The sequence below is a fragment of the Catharus ustulatus genome, chromosome 26 (genome assembly GCF_009819885.2).
Source record: "Catharus ustulatus isolate bCatUst1 chromosome 26, bCatUst1.pri.v2, whole genome shotgun sequence".
NCBI lineage: Eukaryota > Metazoa > Chordata > Aves > Passeriformes > Turdidae > Catharus > Catharus ustulatus.
The window spans coordinates 3856740-3878327 of record NC_046246.1 but is presented as its reverse complement, the minus strand read 5'-3'; the positions used below and the strand labels follow the sequence as shown (position 1 = coordinate 3878327).

General features: G+C 51.6%; 3 protein-coding genes across 4 annotated transcripts in view; 2 read left to right on the top strand and 1 right to left on the bottom strand.

Annotated features, from left to right (window-relative positions):
* THRAP3 (thyroid hormone receptor associated protein 3) overlaps positions 1 to 15007 on the top strand; it is a 26884-nt gene extending 11877 nt beyond the window's left edge. The window contains exons 4-13 of the mRNA XM_033080524.1: positions 1697 to 1857; positions 4681 to 5580; positions 6941 to 7681; positions 8214 to 8386; positions 8807 to 8918; positions 9169 to 9253; positions 11550 to 11734; positions 12309 to 12501; positions 13106 to 13255; positions 13523 to 15007. Of these exons, the coding sequence (XP_032936415.1) occupies positions 1721 to 1857; positions 4681 to 5580; positions 6941 to 7681; positions 8214 to 8386; positions 8807 to 8918; positions 9169 to 9253; positions 11550 to 11734; positions 12309 to 12501; positions 13106 to 13255; positions 13523 to 13744 (2898 nt within the window). The 5' untranslated portion in view covers positions 1697 to 1720 and the 3' untranslated portion in view covers positions 13745 to 15007. The remainder of the gene's footprint in view (positions 1 to 1696; positions 1858 to 4680; positions 5581 to 6940; positions 7682 to 8213; positions 8387 to 8806; positions 8919 to 9168; positions 9254 to 11549; positions 11735 to 12308; positions 12502 to 13105; positions 13256 to 13522) is intronic.
* EVA1B (eva-1 homolog B) lies at positions 14366 to 21588 on the bottom strand. The gene is made up of 3 exons (XM_033080525.1): positions 21439 to 21588; positions 19974 to 20090; positions 14366 to 19895 (listed from the first exon to the last, which is right to left on the bottom strand). The coding sequence occupies exons 1-3, from the start codon at positions 21515 to 21517 to the stop codon at positions 19483 to 19485; spliced, it is 609 nt and encodes a 202-aa protein (XP_032936416.1). The 5' UTR covers positions 21518 to 21588; the 3' UTR covers positions 14366 to 19482.
* LOC117007397 (CD2-associated protein-like) lies at positions 17735 to 18469 on the top strand. Of its 2 annotated transcripts, XM_033080526.1 has the most exons (3): positions 17735 to 18036; positions 18130 to 18193; positions 18267 to 18330. In XM_033080526.1, exons 1-3 carry the CDS (start codon positions 17735 to 17737, stop codon positions 18303 to 18305), a joined length of 405 nt encoding a protein of 134 aa, XP_032936417.1. In that variant the 3' UTR covers positions 18306 to 18330. The 2 variants fall into 2 exon arrangements, with proteins under 2 accessions (XP_032936417.1, XP_032936418.1); XM_033080527.2 differs by having other exon boundaries at positions 18130 to 18469.

Below are 21588 nucleotides of genomic sequence, written 5' to 3'. Positions count from 1 at the left end.
TCAGACAATATTTGTGTGAAATATTTGTGTGATTCCCTGAATCATCTTCTAAGGTACTTTCTAACCTTTACCTGGATACATGTCTGAAAATAGCCCAGGTAATTCATAATAATGGCTATTTTGAGTCATTTAGTGCTACAGTGTAATCTCTTCTGTCTCTGAATATTTGGAAGGACATCTGATTTATTTTGGCTGCAGCAGAACTCCTGGCTGGGTGCTCCACGCTGGTGACTGATCACAGCAGCTGCAGGAACTGCACAGGCAGAGAGGACAGGATTGAGCCTGAGCAGAGCTGTGCAAATAGGGTCACATTCCTCTGTCTTGGAGTACCAACTCTTTTTTGGTTGCCTCTGAAAGTTTAGATAACAGTTTATGGGGTGGGTTTTTTGATGGTAAGCTTTTTTAAATTCTTCCCTGTCCTTTAAAGCAGTGGCAACTGGCTGCACAGACAGGGATGTGAGTGCAATTACATGGAATTTTCACAAAGTTTGCCTTTGGAGGTTTCCTTGCCTCAACCAGTAGCGTGGTTCTGCCTCTTCCCAGGTTTGCATTAACTTGGTGCTTTCAACTGTCACACTCTCACTTGTGATTACTCTGGGTTTAGAGCCTTTTATTCTTCTTGCAGTTTTCCTTTTTAGACTGAAATAAACCTTCTATTCTGAGCCCAGCACCATTCATCTGTTCCTAGCAGGCACTTCAAACATTCCTATTTCCAGCCTTATCAAGCCCCACGTCCCTGGAGTCTGTCAGCCTGCCAGGTGCTGCCTGTCCTCTCCTATCAACCACATGCTTCATTTCTCAAATGAACTAATGAAAGTAATGAAGTAATTTCACCATTATAAGCCGCACCATTTTGACTAAAATTTTGGTCCGAACCCGAAGTGCGGCTTATAATCAGGTGTGGCTTATATATGGATAAAGAACAAAAAGTTGCTGTTTTAGTTTGGAGGACAGGTGTCTGCTGAGAAAGGCAGGAGCTTCTCTTTGAAATGGAGAATGTAAACCCCCTCCCTCCAAATTATTATAATTTTGAAATCAAGGGGCTCTCAGGCAAAGATATGGAAATAGGAATAACAGTTCTTTACTAGGGAAATTAAAATAGAAATACAGTACTACAAAGAAACAAACCCCAAACCCTGACACAGTCAGAGTACAACCTGACACCCATCAGTCAGGCAGGGTGTTGGCAGCAGTCCCATTCCATAGTGGCTGCATCCTCCTGCAGTGACAGATGTGGCTCAGCTGGAGCAGTGCTCCTGTACAAGGTGCAGTTTCCTCCCAAGCTCCAGGGATGATGTGGAGCAATCCCGTTTCCCTCTGGAGTCCAGTGGAGAAAGGGCTCCCTTAGTGTCCTAAACCTCTGTTTTTATCTTGGTAAGAAATGTTGGGCTCTTCCCCCTGGCTGGAGCAACTCCCAATGGGATGCAGTAATTTTATCAGTGCCACAGTGGGACTCAATGGCCATGAGCAGAAAATGACTGGCTGGAGGAAGGATGGGGTGTGAAAAGATAAAGAACACTGCCCCAGCTGGTTTCAATGGATGCCCATTAGCAAAATATCTCCCATGGAGATCAGGATCACTGCCCTCACCCTCAACAGATGGTGATAGAACAGATACCTTTGATCACATCCTGTATTGTAACCTGTGGCTTGTAATCGTAAAATTACTGTACTTCCATTTCCCTGTTTCCCTCAGGTGCACTGACAGGTGCTTGCAAAGATGTCTAAAACGAACAAATCCAAGTCTGGATCCCGTTCCTCGCGCTCGAGGTCTGGGTCAAGGTCCCGCTCCCGTTCCTTCTCCAAGTCCCGCTCCCGTTCTCGCTCCATCTCCCGGTCGAGGAAGCGCAGACTGAGGTGAGTGTGTGCAGCCAGAGGGTGCAATGGGGCTTTTCCTCCCTTGCAGGTGGTTTGTCACTTAGCTCCTTTCCAGGGAAAGACTTTGATTAGATCCCAGGACAGATAATGTCCTGCGCCTCACACTGTTTCCTGCCAACCTGTGCTGTTTGGGTGTTTTCAGTCACTTAGGAGAATAAATTGTGAATAAAGAAATAAATAAATTAGGAGAGTGAGATATGTGTCAGCAGAGTCAAGATCTTCCTTTTGACACTTTGGCTTTTTAAAGGAGGCTTTAATGTAAAATCCCAAACTCGAGGGGTCTTTGCAGATGTCGTGTGCTTTTCACCTCTTGAGAAGTGAGTTCAAAGCAAGTTTTAATATCAATTTCAGACATTGCTGTGAAAGGTGGGGACAGTTCTTGATATTCCCCTCAGCATGCAGGAGCCAGGTAACAGGGAAGATCCTCTTGGAGGGATAAACGATAATTTTGCTGCAGTTAATTTTAATAAATTAATATTGTGTGTAATAGTTGTTCCTGTCTCCCTGAACTGCTTCTGAGGAGGCCAGTTACAGGCTTGTGTCTTCCCTGGATATCAGTTTTTTCCTTTTCTCTTGGCTAAGCATTCAGCATCTGGCAAAGCCATTGCAGTTGGATGGGCTGTATGGTGTTCTCCTGCCTTCTCACTCATAGGAATAACACGTATTCTGAAAACCACTGAGCTGTGAACACTTGCAAGTGTTACCAGTTAGAGATTTAAAAAATACAGAAGCTCTAATGAATGCAGTTGGAGAAAGAAGGACATGACAAAACTGAATTAGAGGCGGAGACTTGAGTCCAACCAAGCCCTTTGCAGAAGGAAGCTGGAGTGCTGGAAGATCTGTGCTCATTTGGGAATTCTCCTAACTGTGAAGGAGCTTTGGCAGTTGAGAAAAAGGCACCCTGTGCAAACATGATTGTTCCCTCTGTGCTGCCTCTGAAGCTACTTTTACTTTATAAATGACTCCTTTTTTTAAAGAAAAGGAGTCAGAATGGAGGGGGTCAGGCCAGCCCAGCCCTCCTGCCTGGCTGTGGGATGTGCTCCAAGGTAGGTCTGGTGGGATCTCAGCATAAATGGCCATTGCTGTGCTTCAGGATGCACCACAAATTGTTTTATTCTTCTTTTGGTAGGTTTGCTGTTTTTTCTGAATTACAGTGCTGTGTTGGAATCTGCCTAACATCTTCTGCTTTCTTTATGACTCTGTTTCTCACTTCTTGTAAATGGTGGGGATTTAGCCCTGGAGCAGTGTAGTGCCAAAAGTTCTGAGGGCTGGCACAGTTGGGGGAATTATCACTTTTGGTGTTTCTTTTACTGCATAACTTTTACTGTATTTTTCTAAAAAGATTTCTGGTAAATAGTCTCTGTGCCTTTTGGAGTGAAATCTTCCTGCTGCAACCTCTCTAAAGCACCAGAACAGATTTTGGAAGTGGTGTACAACAGGTCCTTGCTGATAATTGATCACAGATGCAGCAGTTGTCTGAAAATTGAGCGTCTGTGTTCCTCATGCCTTGGACTAGAGCTTGCTGTAACTGGTCCTTGCTTCCTGCCTCTGCTTTTCCTTCTGGTTGCTGTTGTTTGAATGAAGAAGTCTCAGATAAGTTTTGGTTGGTTGAAGGATTGAAAAATCTGTTAAAATGGTCATTAAGCTGTTTGTTAGCAATGATTGGAGTATGAATAAGAGTTTCCTGTTTGGTAGGAGGAAGAAATTAAAACTGAAGTTCATCTCTGACTGTGTAGGAATTCCAAAAGCATGTTGTTCTAGGGGTTCGGGATGTGAGAGGTGAGGAGCAGCACTGAGATCTGTGTGAGGAAGTTCATGTCCATTGGAGTACGACCAACGTGTGTGTCAGAGCCAGAGCTTGGAATGCGAGAAAGGGCTGTGCAAAGTGTTCCAATGGGTGTTATTTACTAAAATTCCATTTGGAAAAATCTCTTTTCTATTTCACCTTGCTACTTTGGCCAGTCCTTCCTGTAGCTCTGGCATCTGAGCTACAGTGGGACCTTTAAACAGTTACACAACCACAGCAATTTAATGGGAGAGACTGTTGGGACAATTAGCTGCAGGAATCTGCGTTTTTCCAGGGTTTAGGTTTTGTGGATATGGGCAGGGCTGTCCACAGCGGCACCTGGTGGTGCCTGGCAGAGGTGTCCCAGTGCTGTCCCTGCTCCGTGGGATTGTACCTTGGGGTTGTGCCTTGGGATGCACCTTTGGGACCTTAAACCCATAGGGCAACGTGCTCTTCACCCCACTGCTGCCCTGCTGCTCTTGGGGTGTAGCCATTTCTTGAACTTACCTGACAAAGAAGTGAGGTTTCATCTGGATGATCAGAATTTTAAAGTGCATCTGAAGTTGGGACCAGAGAGGGAGGTTTGGGGTCTGTTCCAATAACAGTAGTATGATTTGTATAAAAGAATACTTCTTTGTGGGTGAGGTATAACCCTGACCTTGAGCTGTTAAGAACTGGATGCTTGAGGTCTGTCCCTTTTTCTGAAGCTGGATAGCAGCCATTTTCGTCCCAGCAAAACAGAGAGCAGTGTGTGCTTATCGTGGTCTCTGCAATGATCCCGAAATCAAATATTTGACGGTATCACAGATAAAAGTTATTTCCACTGCAAAGTGTAATACCTCAATCAGATAAGGGTAAACCAAAGGAATTTCTTTTAAAAGCTTAGAAATTTCGTTTTTCAAAGTATTTTAAAAATAAATCTTCAAATATAAAGTTGTGGCAGAAGAATAAACTCTAAAAATAAATTAATAAAAAAACTATAACATAAAATATTTGTGTATTTTTTTTTTTATCAGTTCTAGGTCTCGTTCAAGATCCTATTCTCCATCTCACAACAGAGAAAGGAACCATCCAAGAGTCTATCAGAACCGGGATTTCAGAGGCCACAACAGAGGATACCGGAGACCGTATTATTTCCGTGGCCGAAACCGAGGCTTTTATCCCTGGGGCCAGTACAACCGAGGAGGGTATGGGAATTACAGGTCCAACTGGCAAAACTACCGCCAGGCCTACAGCCCTCGCCGGGGCCGGTCGCGCTCCCGCTCGCCCAAGAGAAGATCTCCTTCCCCACGGTCCAGAAGTCATTCCAGGAATTCTGATAAATCATCTTCCGACCGCTCAAGGAGATCTTCCTCTTCCCGCTCCTCCTCGAATCATAGTCGGGTTGAGTCTTCCAAGCGTAAATCTGGGAAGGAGAAGAAATCATCCTCCAAGGATGCCCGGGCATCCCAGGCTGCGGGAGATAACCAAGGAGACGAGTCCAAGGAGCAGCAATTTCCAGGAGCCGGGGCTCAAGATGCTAAAGCATCCGAGGGATCAAAACCATGGCAAGATGTGAGCAGCTATGGCACGGGCTCCGCGTCCAGAGGGTCGGAGCTGAGCCCCCGGGAGCGCAGCCCTGCCCTCAAGAGCCCGCTGCAGTCGGTCGTGGTGCGGCGGCGCTCGCCCCGGCCCAGCCCCGTGCAGAAGCCGAGCCCGCCGCGCTCCAGCCCGTCCCCGATGGGCTCTGCCGCCCAGAGCGGCTCCAGCTCCTTCCAGGGGGGCTCCCACCAGAGCCCCTTTGAGCACGGCTCAGCAGGAATGAGCCCCACCAGAAAGAGCCCGGTGTGCAAAAGCCCCACGCCCGTCAGTTCGCTGTATGGTGCCGCTCCGAAGGAGGAGGGCACAGCTCCCGGGGGAGGAGCCTTCTCCAAAAGGCAAGTGATGGGTTTTGTGGTGCTGGGTTATTTATTGGGTTACTTTTGAGGAGGGAGGCTGCACATCTGAGCTCCCTGTGAGCAGGGTGAGGGGCTGGGGCAGGCTTCAGCTGGGAAGCTGTTCCAGCAAACTGCCAGCTCTGGGACTGGTCCTGTCTGAATTATGGAAAAAACACAGCCCAGAGTTATAGGGAGTTGGAATTGGTTTTCCAACTTATATAGTTCTAAAGATTGTGTATATTCCCTGCAAAAGTGTTCATAACCCATGAACACTTGAAGTGAAGATTGCCCAAAGAGGTTTCTTGGCAGCTGGAAGCTCGCATTTTCCAGCTATGTATGTGTTGGTTATAAACATTTTTCGTGTTGCCTTCTGGAATTGTTAGGTGCTGTAAATTAGAAGAAATTAATTAAACCCTACTGCATATCCTGCTGCAAGCAGCCCAAGGCAGGTGCAGCTGCAGTGCTGTGTGTGTGGTTATGATGAGAAACTAAAGCACCAAATAAAACTCTAAAATGAAGACAACCTTCCATGCAGAAAGCATCTGCTTCCATCAATCTCTTGCAGATTGTGCCCAAAGGTGACACTTTGTTTTAAAAGATACAGCACATTCATAAAGTACTTCCAAGTCTTTATTGTTTTTAAAGGTGGTTTGATCTGATTCTATATTAAGGATGTCTGAAATTTAAAAAGGGAAAAACCTGTTTGGGCTTTCCAAAGCACTGAGCTGGTGTCCGTGGGCTTTCCTGCTGCCCTGCAGAGCCAGGGTTTCATTTGTGAATGCTTTTAAACTGTTCAGATGCTATAAACCAACTGAATTGTTCTCACCAGAAGTGTTTTCTCTCTCCCTGCAGCGTATTCTCCTCTGTTAACCTGTTTGCTTTTATTTGTGTTTGCAGTCTGTCATGAAATATTTAGCTTACCTATGAAACTTGCATCCCAAATTTGAAGTAGCTTTTGAGGCTTTTATTTCCAGTGTGTTGTTTAAAGCAGAACAGCCCAATTTGAAAGGTTTGATGTGTTGTTCTCCTGAACCAGGTTTGTAAGTAAATAAATGGAGTGGGTAAGATGTTCCTCTTTTCCTTCCAATGCATCTGTGGGTCAGCTGGGTTTGATTTGTCCTTGAGCCTCATTCCATCAGTTCTGCATATCCATCTCCTTGTACATTTGCTGAATTTAGCAAGAACAAAAGTCTGAATTCAGGCTGAGTAATCTGCTTGACATTTTAATTAGTTTAGGGCCTAGAGGCAGTTTTCAGTACATGCATAACTTGGTGTTCTCTGAAGTTTGACTCTTTGAACTGAAGAATTGACCTTGTTGAACTCTAATAAGAAATCTTCTTTAATGTCTGTTTATGATCAGGTATCTGGAAGAGCAGAAGACTGAGAATGGGAAAGACAAAGACCAGAAAGTAACAAATGCTGAGAAAGAAAAAAGTAAAGAAAAAGGGAATTTCTCTGAGTTGGGATCGACAGATGGAAAGACAAAATCTGACACATACGGATCTAAAACTGACTCGGAGAAGGGATACCGAGGCAGCCAGTCACCCAAGCGCTACAAGTTCAGGGATGACTTTGACAAACTCAAGGTCCCAGAGTTCCACAAGGAAGGTCATTATGGAAAAGATGAAACAGATGAGCAGGACAAGAAGGACAAGGCAAAGAGCCGGAAAGATTCGGAATTTGATGATGAGCCCAAATTTATGTCTAAAGTCGTAGCGACTTCAAGTAAAAGTCAAGAAGAGGATAGGTCAGGAAAATGGGAAGGTGTGGTGTTCCTGCCACCTGGCAAAGAGAAGCAAAGGAAATCTGATGAAATGGAGGAGGAGAGCTATTCTGAAAGATCCAAAAAAGAAGAGAGATCAGGATCCAAGAGATCTGAATCTGGTCACAGGGGTTTTGTACCTGAAAAGAATTTTAGAGTGACCACTTACAAGTCAAGCCAGGAAAAAAGCTCTTCCCCTCCACCAAGGAAGGCTTCTGAGGTGAAGGAGAAGCCAGGTACCAAAGTAGAGGGGCTAACTTCTGGCAAATCCTCCTTTTCCATTACTCGTGAGGCCCAGGTCAAAATTCGAATGGATTCCTTCGATGAGGATCTTGCACGGTAAGGATCTGCCAGCTCTGAGCAGTGATGTTTTTTCCTGTTTCTCTTCCTGAGATCCCCATGTGCTTGCCAAGTGTGAGGAAGGCTGAGCAATATTGCATCACAGTTTGTGGTTTTAGAAGCTGGAGATTAACTTTTTCCTAACCTTTGCTATGACTGGATATAAGATTAGTTTAGGATGCACCAGACTCTGGGAAGAGCCCCAGGTACTCAGTGGCTTCTGGCTGAGGGAAGCTGATTTGTGCAGGGGAGCTACTGTGCTGCTTAAATCCATTTGATTCTCTGCCATGTGTTTTACTACTTTTATTCCCCATGCAGCATTGGAATGGTGATCTGAATTATCACACTAACCTGGAACAGTGTGTTTAGGGGATGTTTAAAGGAGCTCCTTGCTCATCCTTTTTAGTGTTTGTTGGTGCCTCCCTAAGAACAATAAAAACCGTCAGTGATCTCCCAGCTCCTGCAGACTTAAACACCTTAAATTGCTCCCCTTCACCCCATTCTTATGTTTCATGGGCTCTTCTTTTTCCAGTCCCAGTGGCATATTGGCTCAGGAGCGCAAGCTGTGCCGGGATCTCGTGCACAGCAACAAGAAAGAGCAGGAATTCCGCTCCATTTTCCATCATATCCAGTCGGCTCAGTCGCAGCGAAGCCCTTCTGAACTGTTTGCTCAGCACATAGTGACTATAGTCCATCATGTAAGAGGTGGGTCACGAGTCCCTGTGTCCTCAGGGAAGGTTCACTCCTCCCTTGCCCAAATAAGTGGGGTTTGTGCACTCAAAATGCCAGGAGTTGTTTTCCAACAGATATTCCAGAGATGAGAACAGCAGCATGATCACAATCATCTTTACTAACATAAATACTCTTCTGCACAGGCAGAAGGTGTTCTTGTTTTTATCTGAGACATATTCAGAGTCTGGGACTTGGACTTTTGTGTTCTGATGAATTTGTGACTCACTCGAAGAAATTGTGTTCATTTCACTGGAACACCAAAAATTGAAACTGCAGGATGTCAGCATTAGAGCTCATCCCCATGGTGCTCCACAAGCTGTGGGATGGGTGGGCTTTGTCTTTTCACAAAACTGGCACTAATATTTTGGTATTGTTTGTTCAAACCCCCGACAGAGCATCACTTTGGGTCTTCAGCAATGACACTGAATGAACGCTTTACCAAATATCTAAAGAAAGGAATGGAACAAGATGCAGCTAAAAACAAAAAGAGCCCTGAAATCCACAGGTTGGTGCCATTTGACACTGTCTTAACATTGGAGAAGTATTCCAGATTTCTCTTCTTAAACTCTGGGATAATGCCAGAATAATTCAAATATATAACTAGCTTCAGCCAAAAAACAAAATAAAAAAAGAAAAATATGGGGAGTTTTAAATACCTTTGGAAATACTGGTCTGCTTTAAAGGACATTTGATCTAAAATCTTCATATTCTTCTTATGAGCAAAGTTATATCTGTGTAATTTTTTTTTACTTTAGGAGGATAGATATATCTCCCAGTACTTTTAGAAAACATGGATTCTCTCAAGAGGAATCGAAAAGTTCCAGAGATCCTGGCTTCAAGGTGAACTGTTACTCTGATTAGTTTAATTCAACAAAATGAGTGCATTGGGCATGAACTTAACAGTGATGTTTTTGTTTAAATTACTCTCTACTTAAGTTTGTGTTTTTCTTTTAAGGATGGGCATAATTCTAAAAATGAACTACAAAGGGTTAATTTTTATTAAAAATGTATCAACAACCTTTGTGAAGTGGTTAGACTATGGTAAATGACCCCAAAGTCAATTGAGGTGAGCTTGAGAAAAAAGAGAGGATTTTTGGAACAAGTGCCCATGATGAGAGAAGAGACTTTTTGTGATATTTTTCTGCTTGTAAGTATGATTAACTCCATTGTTACGTGCAATTTTGCCAACCATGTTTTCAAAGACATGCATGTCAAAAAGAGGAAAGTAAAACTAAATGCTGAGCTAAAGCAGATACACTATTAAGCAGATGATAAATTTTGTTCTAACAACTGACTGTACCATTTCTGTTGATTGCTGTTACTTTAACATTCAGCACTTGTCTTAAATCCAGAGCATTTGGGATTGAGTGTTTTAGCTTTGCTGAGTAGATGAATGTTAAGCCATTGCACTCACTGTAAACAATCATAAAAAAGGCTTAACGTAAAGTGTTTGAGATTTTAACCTTTGTTTATTCACCTTCATACATATTTACATTGAAGAGATTTTAACCAGTCCTGCTGAAACCTTACTTGTTTCATATTTGTTTTCGATTTTTTCCAAACACACTTGTGGCTTGACATGGACGATGGTGAGATGGATTTGATGGGCCTGAACTCTGAGCATCAGCTTGGCAGAGTGTGTTATAAACGTGGTTTCCAAACAGCTCGCCAGCCTTCCGTGAAAACAGACGTGCCCTCCCAAACCCAAATAGGTGTTTGCTGTGCCACATAAGGGAGCTGCTGCCGATTTTGTCACTTATCTGTCATCCATCGTGTTGGGAGCAGTTTTATTCTCAGAGTAGAAATTAAAGCTCTTTGCCTGGGGAAAGTAGAAGAGCAAAATACCAAAACAAAATGCCTGCTCTCACTCCTGCGTTATTTGACATATTTATTTAAACAAAAAAGTGGTTAGAAACTCATGTAAGTAAAAAATTTAACAGCTAGAGAATTACTAATCCTTTTGTATTTAATTGAAGACGATTAATTTGATGTATGTTGCATAGCAAGTTGTTCAGTTCCCAGGATGAGTGTTGTGTAAATGCAGTAGCAATGGCTGAGGCTGGGTGTTGGTACCAACATGGTGTAAGGCTTCCTGCAGCCCTCCTGCTGCCCAGTTACCTGTTTGTCAAACCACAGCCACTGTCACTTTGGGCAGGCAGTAGAATCTCACCCAGGTGCCACAGGGCTCAAAGGAGGTGCAGGGAAAACAACTGCTCCTTTCCCAGAGAAACTGCTAATCCCTTCTTGAAGTACCAGTTTAAATACAGCTGAAAACAAGCATTACCAGGTGTCTTTTATGCTTGTTTTTAATTAGCAATGTAAATTTAGTTTTAATTTTTCATGCAGCTGGTGGGTTTTTGCTCTCTGAGACAGCAGCTTGCTTTAGCAGACTTGGCAGGACTGTGGGAGACACACACGGTGTGTCTGTGGGGCTTTGTGGCACCTGTCACACAGTGCCCTCCAGCCCAGGGGAAGGAGCTGTAGGTGGCATCTGCACTGAGTAAATCTTCCTGATAGATGTAGTAACACCTCCCTATCCATGAGATGTTGGCCTTCTCTTAGACCCTTTGGATGCTGCCTTTCACTGGCCACCTCCTGCCCCTTGGATCACTAATCTTGGGTAGCTCCAAGCAGCAAAGAGCTTTTGCTTCTCCCACAGTGTCACTTCTAAACCTGGGATTAAAATCCCTCTGGCCCCTGCCCAGGTGAGACTGTCAGCAGGACCTCAGGTGCACCCATGGGCCATCAGAGAGCTCTGCCACACTGTACTTGTGATCCATAATCAGCTGGATGGGATTCCCAAGTCATTTGCATCCTTGCTGGCTGTGGTGTGCAATAAGTGTCAGCTTCCATGTCTCCCTCCCCTCTACCAGACTGTTTGTTTTAATGCTGTTTAAAGAGGAGATTAAAAATTTAAAAAGCAGTGATTTTAAGTGTAGGAAAATTGAATTCTGTCAAAGGCAGACTTACTTTAATAGTGCTTTATTTGACATCTTAAAGTGGAATATTCATTAGTGCTCAGTTAAGCTCCAGTTCTCCAGAAGTCTGTGCAGTCAGTAGCAAAGTAAATGGTGCTGAGTTGGGGCACTGCAGACCTTGTGTTCAACTCTGCCCTCCCTCTCCCCTGCATTTGTAGGCTGAAGGGAAATATAAGGACGACCCTGTTGATCTGCGCCTTGATATTGAACGCCGTAAAAAACATAAGGAAAGAGATCTTAAACGCGATAAATCCAGGGAGTCGGTGGACTCGAGAGATTCAAGTCACTCAAGGGAAAGATCAACTGAGAAAACGGAGAAAAGTCACAAAGGCTCAAAGAAAAAGTATGTAAGAAACCCAGTAGCCATTTCCTTGTGCCTCTCGTGTCTCTGCTGCTCAGGTTGGAGACGACACCATGTACAGCAGTTGTGCACACAGTTGTGCACCTGTGACATAACTCCTCCAGTGGCCTGAGCTACCCCTCTGCGTGTGGGCTATCATTGTATCTCTCAGAAACACTAAATAATTGTAAAAAGTAGATGGGAAAGCTCCATGTGTCAGGATGGGTGAGTCACTTTTCCTTCTTGTTACTGTTGTGTCAGAGAGAAACAGCCGTGTTAAAATGACTTGGCTTTGATGTTCATTTAATCCCTTCTGTTAGCTTGATTTTTCATGGATGCATGCTAAGCTGAGAGCAGATGGTCTAAACACCTTAGGAAGGAGCAGCAAGTTCCTTCTGGAGAGATCTTGGGCCTTGTGTTAAGCCTGAGCTCTTTACTACAGCTTTTCCTCGTGGAGTAGGAAAAGGAGAGCATGGCATTGATGAGTGATAAAGAAGTGGTTTTGTGTCAGATGGGTCACAGCTGAGTTCCTAATTCTGTTGTGTCCCGTTCCCTTCCATTCCCATCACTGGAACAGGAAACACCGACGGGTGCGTGAGAGATCCAGGTCCAGCTCATCGTCCTCCTGGTCCTCTCATTCAGTCAAAGCAGAGGAGTATCCTGAGGAGACTGAGGAGAGGGAGGAAAGCTCCACAGGCTTTGACAAGTCCCGCCTTGGGACTAAGGAATTTGCTGGTCCAAATGAGAGAGGAAGAGCGAGAGGGACCTATGTAAGTGTTCTCCACCCCTGCCCTAAATGTTCTCCACCTGTGCCCTGAGGGTTGATTCTCTAAGTGGGCAGGAAGTGGCCTTTATGTGTTGCTCCTTCAGTTAAAGCTGGCCTGGAGGAGAAACCCCTAGGGTGATGGAATCTCTCCAGGTCTCAGGCATAAACCAGGCTGCTGGGGGTGTGCTGGGGGCAGCAAGCTCCAAATGGGAGGAGCAGAACAGAGCCTGGAAGCTGCTGTGTGTTAGTGATGCTGAACATCCCAGTGGCACATGCTGTGCTTCCATTGGGGTTTGGCCACACTCGTGTTTGCAGTGCATGTGCAGAGGGGTCTCACCTGATTGGGGTTGCCCTGGGATTGCCTCTATATGATCTTCATTAGCTTTACAGGAACTATGATGTGCTGTGTGATCAGATGAACTAAAAACCCAAAACCACGAGTGCAGGGGGTGGTGCAGCCACACTAAAGCTGTCCTCTTGCTTTAGCTGTAGGTTTTAAAGGTGTTTTGGATGGTCAGAGATCTCTTGGGATCCCTGGAATTTGCCTGGGGTGGGAGGATACTGCCTCTGCAGCCGTTCTATTTTTCTCCTGTGTGTTGCTATTGCAGCAGTTCAGAGCTCGAGGGAGAGGATGGGGCAGAGGCAACTTTTCAGGCAACAACAACAGCAACAGCGGCGGCAACAACGACTTCCAGAAGCGCAGCAGAGAGGAGGAGTGGGACCCCGAGTACACACCCAAGAGCAAGAAATACTACTTGGTACGTACCTGGGTGCTGAGACACCCGTGTGCTCCAGGTGTGTCGGGTCTCAGGTGCTTCAGAGGTGGAAGCACCTGCTGTCACTGACACACCAGGTAAGGCTTCGGGCGACGCCTCACGGGAAGCTGCTGGCTCGTGCCTGAGGAGAGCTTGTTCCTGCTCCCTGTAGAGTGGTTCCCATTAAGTGGATCCCCAAGGGCGGTCGCAGAGGCGCGGTGCAGGGCGGTGCCAGCCTGTCTCACCTGCTCTCCTTGGCTTCCCGTGCAGCACGACGACCGCGAGGGCGAGGGCGCGGACAAGTGGGCGAACAGGGGCCGCGGCCGTGGCGCCTTCCCCCGGGGAAGAGGCCGCTTCATGTTCCGCAAGTCCAGCACCAGCCCCAAGTGGGCTCATGACAAGTTCAGTGGGGAAGAGGGAGAAATCGAAGACGACGAGAGCGGAACGGAAAACCGGGAGGAAAAGGACGCCCTGCAGACGACGGCCGAGTAGCCGCGGGCTCCGCGCGGTTCTGGGAGCCCTGGCAGCAGGGGAGGGGTCAGGCTGGTGCTGGGGTGTCAGGGTGATCCCCACGTGCTGAGCAGAGCCCTGGAGAGCAGCTCGGAAACCATCCCGACGTTATTTAACTGCATTTCCAGAGTTCAGCCTCCCCAAGCACGGACTGGGACTGATCCATCATTTATGCTCGGATCCACTCCTGGAGTTTCTCTTCCCAAAGACTTCCCTTCTGGACTGGATACGGTCAAGCACTGGGTGAGACCCCAGATTTTCCCTTCTTTGTGACCTTATGGATGGTCGGTTCTTTTTTGGTAACAGGCTTTGAGGACGATGTGGTTTTAGTTCGTGCCCACCTGACCCCACGTGTCCTGACATTTTGTTTCTCTTTTATAATTTGACCCAGTGACAGTCGGGGTTCACTCGCCTGCTCAAATTTTCCTCCCCTATTGTGTATTCAATTTTCTAAATTCTGCTTATTTTAGGCCTTTACATATGTAGTAGCATCAATTCAGAGATAATTTTGGAAACTATTTTTGGTTCTTATAAATAAGAAAACAATGAAGCATGTGAGTAAACATCTAAATGTTCACTTGTTGGGACCAAACTGCTATGACCTTTTTTTTTTTTTTAACTTTTTTTTAATGTAACAGTTGAGTTTAGGGCCTTTTAAAAATGATTGTTTTCCTTTTATGTTTGAAGTTAACAAAATTAGCATGGTTTAAAAGAGAAAAAAAAAATACACCCTACTTCTGGCCACTCTTTGTGTTCACTATTAGGCCTGGTGTGTGCTGGACCCCAAATTGCTTGTAGCATTTGTGTCCCCTCCCTGCAGCTGGTTGTGACTCGAGTGCCCTTTCCAAGGTGACACAGTTTTCTAAGGAACTTCCGAATTCTTCTTGGGGAAAAATATAAATGGAGATGAAAATTTTTCAATATTTTTTATTAATCTTTTTATAAAACCAAAAGGCAGATTCCTCCTGAGCTGGTTGAGGACGGCCCTTAGGATGCATTTCTTTTTATCTTCTACTTTAAAGATATTCTGGAGTAGTTTGTGGAGAGTTCCCGGCCAGGTCATGAGCCTGGGCAGGGAGGCACAGCCGTGCCTGTGCTCCCCCTGTCCCTCTCCCCAGGATTGCTGTGCTGTTCCCCACACACCAGCTAGAGTTTGGTTTGTTTTGACTTGAACAGTTCCTGTTTAGCAAAGCCCCGAAGTTTGTTTATGCAAATAAAATACAATAAAATAAGTTGTAGGTGTAACTCTGCTTGGTTTGTGTCCTGAGTTGCAGGGGGGAAGCCTGAGAGGACCAAGTGCCTGGAGCAACAGGGGAGCAGCTCCCTGTTGGGTTTTCTGCATTAATGGATCATTCAGCCCCTTTTTGGCAGTAATTGCCTGGGGACAGTGGTGGCACAGCCACAGGTCTTTCCCCCACCTGCTGCCAGCAGGGTTTGTGTCATCTGTGCACGGGACCAGCTCCATCCTTCCCACACCTGAGCTCCTCCCAGAGCACACAGGCTGATCCTGCTGCTGGGCAGCTGCAGCCCCGTGCTCTGCCCTTGCTGGTGCCCAGCAGCAGCTGCTTCTCCATCGCTGCCATCCCGAGGGTGCTGGGGAGTGCAGCCTTTGCAGGAATTCAGCTTTCCTGGCTGCTCTGGGTCACAGTGTTGGCCAAGAGCTGTTTGGACAGTGCTGGGTTAACAGTTGGTGCTTCCCTTTACACTCAGCCTTGAGCCAGCCTCAGGAAATGGGTGCTCAGTGTTCCCAGCTCCTTGGCCTGAGTGGCCACAGCAGGGGAGCACAGCCTCCTGCTCTGCAGTGGAATCTCTTCTGTCCTTCTCTGCCCCAGGGCTGATTCCCAGCCCCCCTCCCTGCTCCCAGTTCAGTATTGCTGTGTCCTGGACCAGGCACTGGCCAGGATCCCTGCTGTCACTGAAGGATCACTGACCCTTCAGGCCCTGCAGAGGGACAGCTGCAGTGTGGCTGCACCATCCCCTGCACCTTGTTGTGTGGGTTTTGGCCTCTCTGTGGTTTGGGTTTCACTTCCCCTCCAGCCGAAGGTGACAGAGCTGGCTGAGGTGAGCTGTCACCGTGGGCCGGCTGTGGTCCTGGCCTGGCGCCTGTCCCCGCACTGCGCTGGCCCCAGCTCCCCCTGCAGCTCTGTCACAGCGGGACCCCAGTGCCAGCACCGAGCCTGTGGTGGCACTGATGGCCCAGCCCTGCCCAGGGCTGCAGAATATGGGTGGGAGCTCCAAGCTGGGGCTGGCCAGGAAACACTGGGCTCTTTGGGGCTCTGCTGTGCCAGCCCTGCCTGTGCTCCAAGTGCCCGGTGCCCTCCAGTCCCACCGTGTCCCAGCACAGAGTCCCGTGAGTGTGGCCCTGGTGTCCATGCCGTGCTGAGAGCCTTGGAATCCCGCTGGGATGGCCGGGCAGCCCCGGGAAGGGCACGAGGGGGGTTTGGGGAGCAGGAGTCCCCTGGTGGGGCACAGGGATGCGGTGTGGACCAGCACCCAGATGCGCTCTGCCTCAACTTCCTTCCCAGCGCGGAGCCGATTTCCTCCGGCATCACGTGCACGGTGTGGGGCCGGGACAGCCTGGCACGGCACGGCTCGGCTCAGCCTCGGCACGGCTCAGCCTCGGAGGCAGCCCCATCCCGGCAGGTAGGACGGAGCAGCCGCAGCTCCGAGGGTCCTGCGCACGGGGATCGTCCCAAGGGCAGCACCTGTGTGTGATCACACTGCTCCAGGGCTGTGCCGGACTGGGCTCCAGGAGAGCTGCCAGTCAGGGGCTGGCAGGATGCTCGGCCCAGCACCCCTGTGCCCCTGGAGCAAAGGAGCACTGGGGCCTTCCATGGGGGTGTCCTCATCCCTGCGGCCCTTGGGGCTTCGGCCGTGTCTTTGGGTGGGTCATTCCAGCACCATTTCTGGTGTTTGCGAGGCCTCTGTGGCAAGGGCTGTGCTGGTGGCAGCAGCAGGGACCGGGCAGCATCACGGCTGCTGGCCCTCCACAGGGACATGGTGACCCAGCACGGTGATGGTGTGGCCAGCCAAGGTGACAGGGGGACCTGCCATGGGGACAGGGGGCCTGCCATGAGAACAGGGGGCCTGCCATGAGAACAGACCCATGGCCTGCTGTCCTGTATGTCACCGTGCCAGTGGGCCTGTCCTGGTGTAACCCCATGGTTCAGAGGTGCAGGGATGCTGCTGTGGATGGTGCTGGGATGACATCCCGTGCTGCAGGGCTGCTGCTCAGGGGAACTTTGCAGCTGCCTGGTCTGCCACATGCAGAGGAAGCGCCGACCACAGCGGCGCCAGTGCGGGGCTGCTGCGGGGCTGGGAGAGCTGTGACATGGATCCTCCCCAGCACCTGATGAGCCCCTTTGCACCCTGGCAGCTGCAACCACAGTGAAGGACAAGGAGGGCAAGGACAGGGAGCACCCCCCAAGTGAATCCTGGAGGACAGGGAAGGGCAGGGATGTGTCTGGGACGGGCCTCCTGGGCCAGGGCATGTCACGAGCAGGAAGCGCTTCCTGCCCCACTCTTGTCTCTGCTATCTCAGCCCCAGCCCTGCTCCTGCCTCTTCCCAGAGCTCCCAGCACCAGCGAGGATGGAGCCGATCAAGATCCCACTCACCAAGAGGGCGGCTCCTGCGCCCCCCGTTCCTGCCAAGACCAAACCAGCCCCTGTGCTGGCCACCAAGTAAGAAACATGTGGCTGTGCTAGGGTGTCCAGGGCCACTGCGATGTCCCAGGGCCAGCACCACGTTCATGGCTGGCCCTGGCATGGCGCTGGCAGCTCCCTGGCTGTGTCACTTCACACCTCTGCTGTCCCCCAGGCCCAGTGAGCCCCAGCTCAGTGCCTCACCTGACATGGAGCAGGGCAGAGGCAGTGACCCAGGTAGGATGCAGGGGGCTGCAGGGGTGGCTGGGCCCTGCCCAGCACCAGGTGTTGATTCCTGTTCTTTCCTTGGCAGATACCAATGGCTTCAACATGGTGGCAGTTACCACAGCCAGGCTGAGCCACCCAACAGCCACACGGCCACGAATACCCGGCCAGCGGCCACCCAGCATTGTCCTGGGGAGCACAGGGAGTCACCTTGGGGGGGAACCGCCCCAGGGGCTGCCCTGTGCTGCCCTCTGTGTCCCTGTCCCCAGAACGGGGCAGGTGCCTGTCCCATCATGGAGCACAGAAGGGCTGGAGGCGTTGGAGGGGAGGTCACTGGCCCTGGAGGATCTGAAGGCTGAGGTCCGGACCCTGCACATCCTTGTGGACCTGATGCGGGTCCAGCACCTGTGAGTGGGGATGGGGGTGTGGGGAGTCCCCAGTGACTCCTGGCTGTTTGCTGCTTGTTCTGGCCCCAGCTGAGCCATCCTGGCATGTTGCAGGAGGGACCTGCAGGACCTGCGGCAGGAGCTGAGCCAGGAGCGGACTCAGCGCCAGGCACTGCAGGTGGGTCCCTGGGAGGGGCTGCTGTGTCCTGGGGTCCCCTGTGCCCCCCAACAATCACAGCCTCTCCCCACAGGTGGAGATCGAGCGAGTGAGGAAGGGGCTGCCCTGTTAGCATGGGGGGACTGCAGTGCCCACCCATGGCATGGGGCAGGGGGGTGGCACATGGAGCCCCCCCAACCTCGCTGCCCCCAGCCCGGTTCTGCACCCATCGGGTACAAATGCCCACTCCACACCCAGACGCTGCTCCTCGAAGCACAACAGCCCCTGGACCTATAGAAATTGTTTAAAATAAACTATTTAGAGTACAAAGTGCTGTGTGGGGACTGCTCAGGTCTCCACTGATGGCTGCCACGGCCCTGAAGGGCTGGGCTGGTCCTGTTGGGCACAGAGTCCCACCATGGCACAAGGGGTCCCACCAGGGCCCGGGGCAGGGTTGGGGCAGGGCCTCCTCTTCCTCTTCCCCCTCCTCCTCCTCCTCCACCCCCGCACAGTTTTCCAGGCCAGCTCCAGTCCCAGCACAACCTGGCCTCCAGCCACTGAAGAACATCTGGAAAACATCTGGATCCTGCTGCCTTTGGCAGCGGGGGGGAACCAGCCTGGGAAGGAACTATTTTTATAAATCTGCCGGGGAGGGGGCAGCGGGGCCCGGCTCCCCGCGGGGCTGGGCTGGGAGTGGGGCAGGATGCGGCTCAGCCCGGCGGGAGCTGCCGCATCCCTGGGGAGCAGCGGCCGGCCCGGAGTCCAGCGGGAACATCCGCCTTGGTCCGGCCGGAGGGCGTTGGGTCACGGCGGGCGGTGCCGGAAAAGTCCCGGCTAATTTTAGTGGGGCCGGGAAGGGAATTGGTTCGGGGAGGGGCCGAGATCGGCTCTGTGTCCAGGGTCCCCAAAACGCCCGACCCGCCACGCTGGGCTCTAGTTCGTGTACAAAAGCACCATGTTAGTGGGGCAGGAGCCCACGTACAGCCCGGCCCTGCCCCACGGGGAGAAACCCCCGCCACATCCCGACTGAGCCGGACAGCCAGGGCTGCCCGCTCCTTGTCCCTCTGCCCTCGTCCCCAGCTGCTCGGCTGATGCCAGCCGTCGTACCAATGGCTCAAAGTGCAGTGGCAGGGGCGAGTCCAGCCCCGGGGGTGCCTGTGACAGTGGGGTCTGGCTCTCCGTGGTGCAGGGACAGTTCAAGGCAGCTCCGCCGGCTGCAGAGAGCAGCCCCCCTGTCCTCCTGGTCCCTCCGGGCACGGTGTGGGGTCAGCTGTGGGCGAGCAGACACCGTGCCAGGGCAGCTGCCGGGCTCAGTAGTAGTGGACGCGGCCCAGGGTGCCGATGGTGCCGGATCCCAGGATGTCGGGCTGCCCGTTGCGCCAGATCTCGCGGATGATGCGCTCCCGCTCCTCCAGCCGCTGCGCCCGCTCCAGCTCCTCGGCCGACGCGAACACGTTCACGGCCAGCGCCCCGTCCCCGGGGCTGTGGCTCTCCAGCGGGATCTCGGTCACCGGCAGCAGCGACTCAGACGCTGCGCGGTCCACCGTGTCCTCTTCGTCCTCGTCCTCCTCGTCGTCCTCGTCATCCTCGCTGAGGTCGCCGGGGCGCGCCGGGGGCCGCGGGGAGGGCCGGCAGGACAGGCGCAGCACCAGCAGGCACAGCGTGAGCACCAGCCCGAAGCAAACGCCCAGCACGAAGTAGAGCCCGAAGCTCTCGGGGTTGGCTGCGGGAAGGGAACGGAGCGGGTGAGGGAGGAACATGCCGGGGCCCGCAGTGCCCTCCCGGACCCGTCCTGGCTCACCTCGGATGTGGGCGTACGCGGCCATGCTGTTGCTGATCAGCTCCATGTCCCTCCGGCGACCCTCCATCCTGTGCCTGGCGCTTCTCAGCGGCTCCAGGGACAACACATGCTTGGCATCTGTGGGACACGAGCTGAGCAATGCTCTGTCGGGGGCTGGGATCCCCCCCAAATCCCCTGTTCCTTTCAAGGCCGTGCCCCTTCCAAGGGCTCCGTGCTGAGCTCCAGCTGTGCAGGGGTTCGTGCCTGGGCTGGGCTGCTCCATCCAGGGCTGGAACCCCACGGATGCTGAGCTGGAGCCTCCCACTCCCACCGCCCTCCATCCTTCTGAACCAGGACGGATATGGCTCCTCCTGGACACAGCTCCAGGCAGATCTGTGGCACCGGGCCAGGCTTTCTGTCCCGTGCCTGGCCATGGGATGGGGCACGGGGCAGAGCAGGAACAGGGCCAGAGCAGGATCCCAGCACTGGGCAGCAGTGCCATGTGGACACACGTGTGCTCCACACACACTCTTGGCGCAGTGTCCCTGACCCTGGCCCTGTCCCCCACATTGCTCTTGCCCAGCTCCAGCCTTGGCCCTTTGCCGTGGGGCCCTGCAGTGCAGAGACCAGGCCAGGCACCGTGCAAAGGCCACCAGGACAGGACAGCGGTCAGGGTGAGAGGCAGGACAGCGGGAAGGACGGGCAGCAGGACAGCGGGAAGGATGGACAGCAGGACAGCGGGAAGGATGGGCAGCAGGACAGCGGGAAGGATGGGCAGTGGGGCAGTCGGACAGATGGGAGGCAGGACAGCGGGAAGGACAGGGCGGGAGGAAATTTGGCCCTGGCAGGGGACGAGCTCATTCCCAGAAACGGCTCCAGGGAGGGAGGAATGAGGAAAGAAATGCAGAAAATGTGACACATCAGCAAAACCATCCCCGATGGTCCAGAGCTGAGGGTCCGCGGCACGTCCCGGGGCTGGGCAGCCCCTCTAGTGGGACACCCCAAAACAAGGCCAGCAGGGTCCCTGGGAGGGGCGGGTGCCGTCCCCTTGGGGCAGCGGCACGGCCAGCCCCTGCCCCGGCTGCTGTGGGGCCGGAGGGGCACGGCCCGGCCATGGAACCCCAGGGATCCCCTGCCTTTGGGCCGGGCTGGCTGCAGGGCCCTGCGGCTCCCCAAGAGCCGAGCCCCGAGGTGCTCAGTGCTCCGTCCCCATTATTACACTGTGTCCCCAAGCCTCCTGCTCCGCATCTCCAACCGCTACGTCCCCAAGGCCGGGCTGTGTCACCCAGCCCTGTGCCCTCAGCCCCGTGTCCCTGCACTGCCCCGCGTCCCCCAGCCCCGCGTCCCCCAACACCAGAGCCCTGAGCCGGGACGGCACCGAGCCTCGAGAGCCGCCGTGGCCGTCGGGGCTGGGCGGTCTCGGGGGCCGAGGTCGCTCAGGGTGCCCCGGTGCGAGCCCCACGCGGTGCCCGGGGCCGGTACTCACCGGGGTGGGAAGGCGGCGGCGGCAGAGCCGCTGCACTTTGGCTGGAGCGAGGGAAGAGAGAGCAAGGTCTGTTTAGCATTAACGCTGCAGCAACAGGAAATAGTTCGGAGGCGGCTGGCGGTCAGCGCTCCCGCCGGAGCCAATGGCAGC

What these genes read in the sequence shown, in the direction of transcription:
- LOC117007397 (XM_033080527.2), top strand. Translation starts at nt 17,735, where the DNA reads ATGGTGGCAGTTACCACAGCCAGGCTGAGCCACCCAACAGCCACACGG. An exon ending in CTGATGCGGGTCCAGCACCT is followed by an intron (nt 18,037 to 18,129) that starts GTGAGTGGGGAT and finishes GGCATGTTGCAG; the next exon opens with GAGGGACCTGCAGGACCTGC.
- EVA1B (XM_033080525.1), bottom strand. Translation starts at nt 21,517, where the DNA reads ATGCTAAACAGACCTTGCTCTCTCTTCCCTCGCTCCAGCCAAAGTGCA. An exon ending in GCCGCCGCCTTCCCACCCCG is followed by an intron (nt 20,091 to 21,438) that starts GTGAGTACCGGC and finishes CGTGTCCCACAG; the next exon opens with ATGCCAAGCATGTGTTGTCC. An exon ending in CGCGTACGCCCACATCCGAG is followed by an intron (nt 19,896 to 19,973) that starts GTGAGCCAGGAC and finishes CCCTTCCCGCAG; the next exon opens with CCAACCCCGAGAGCTTCGGG.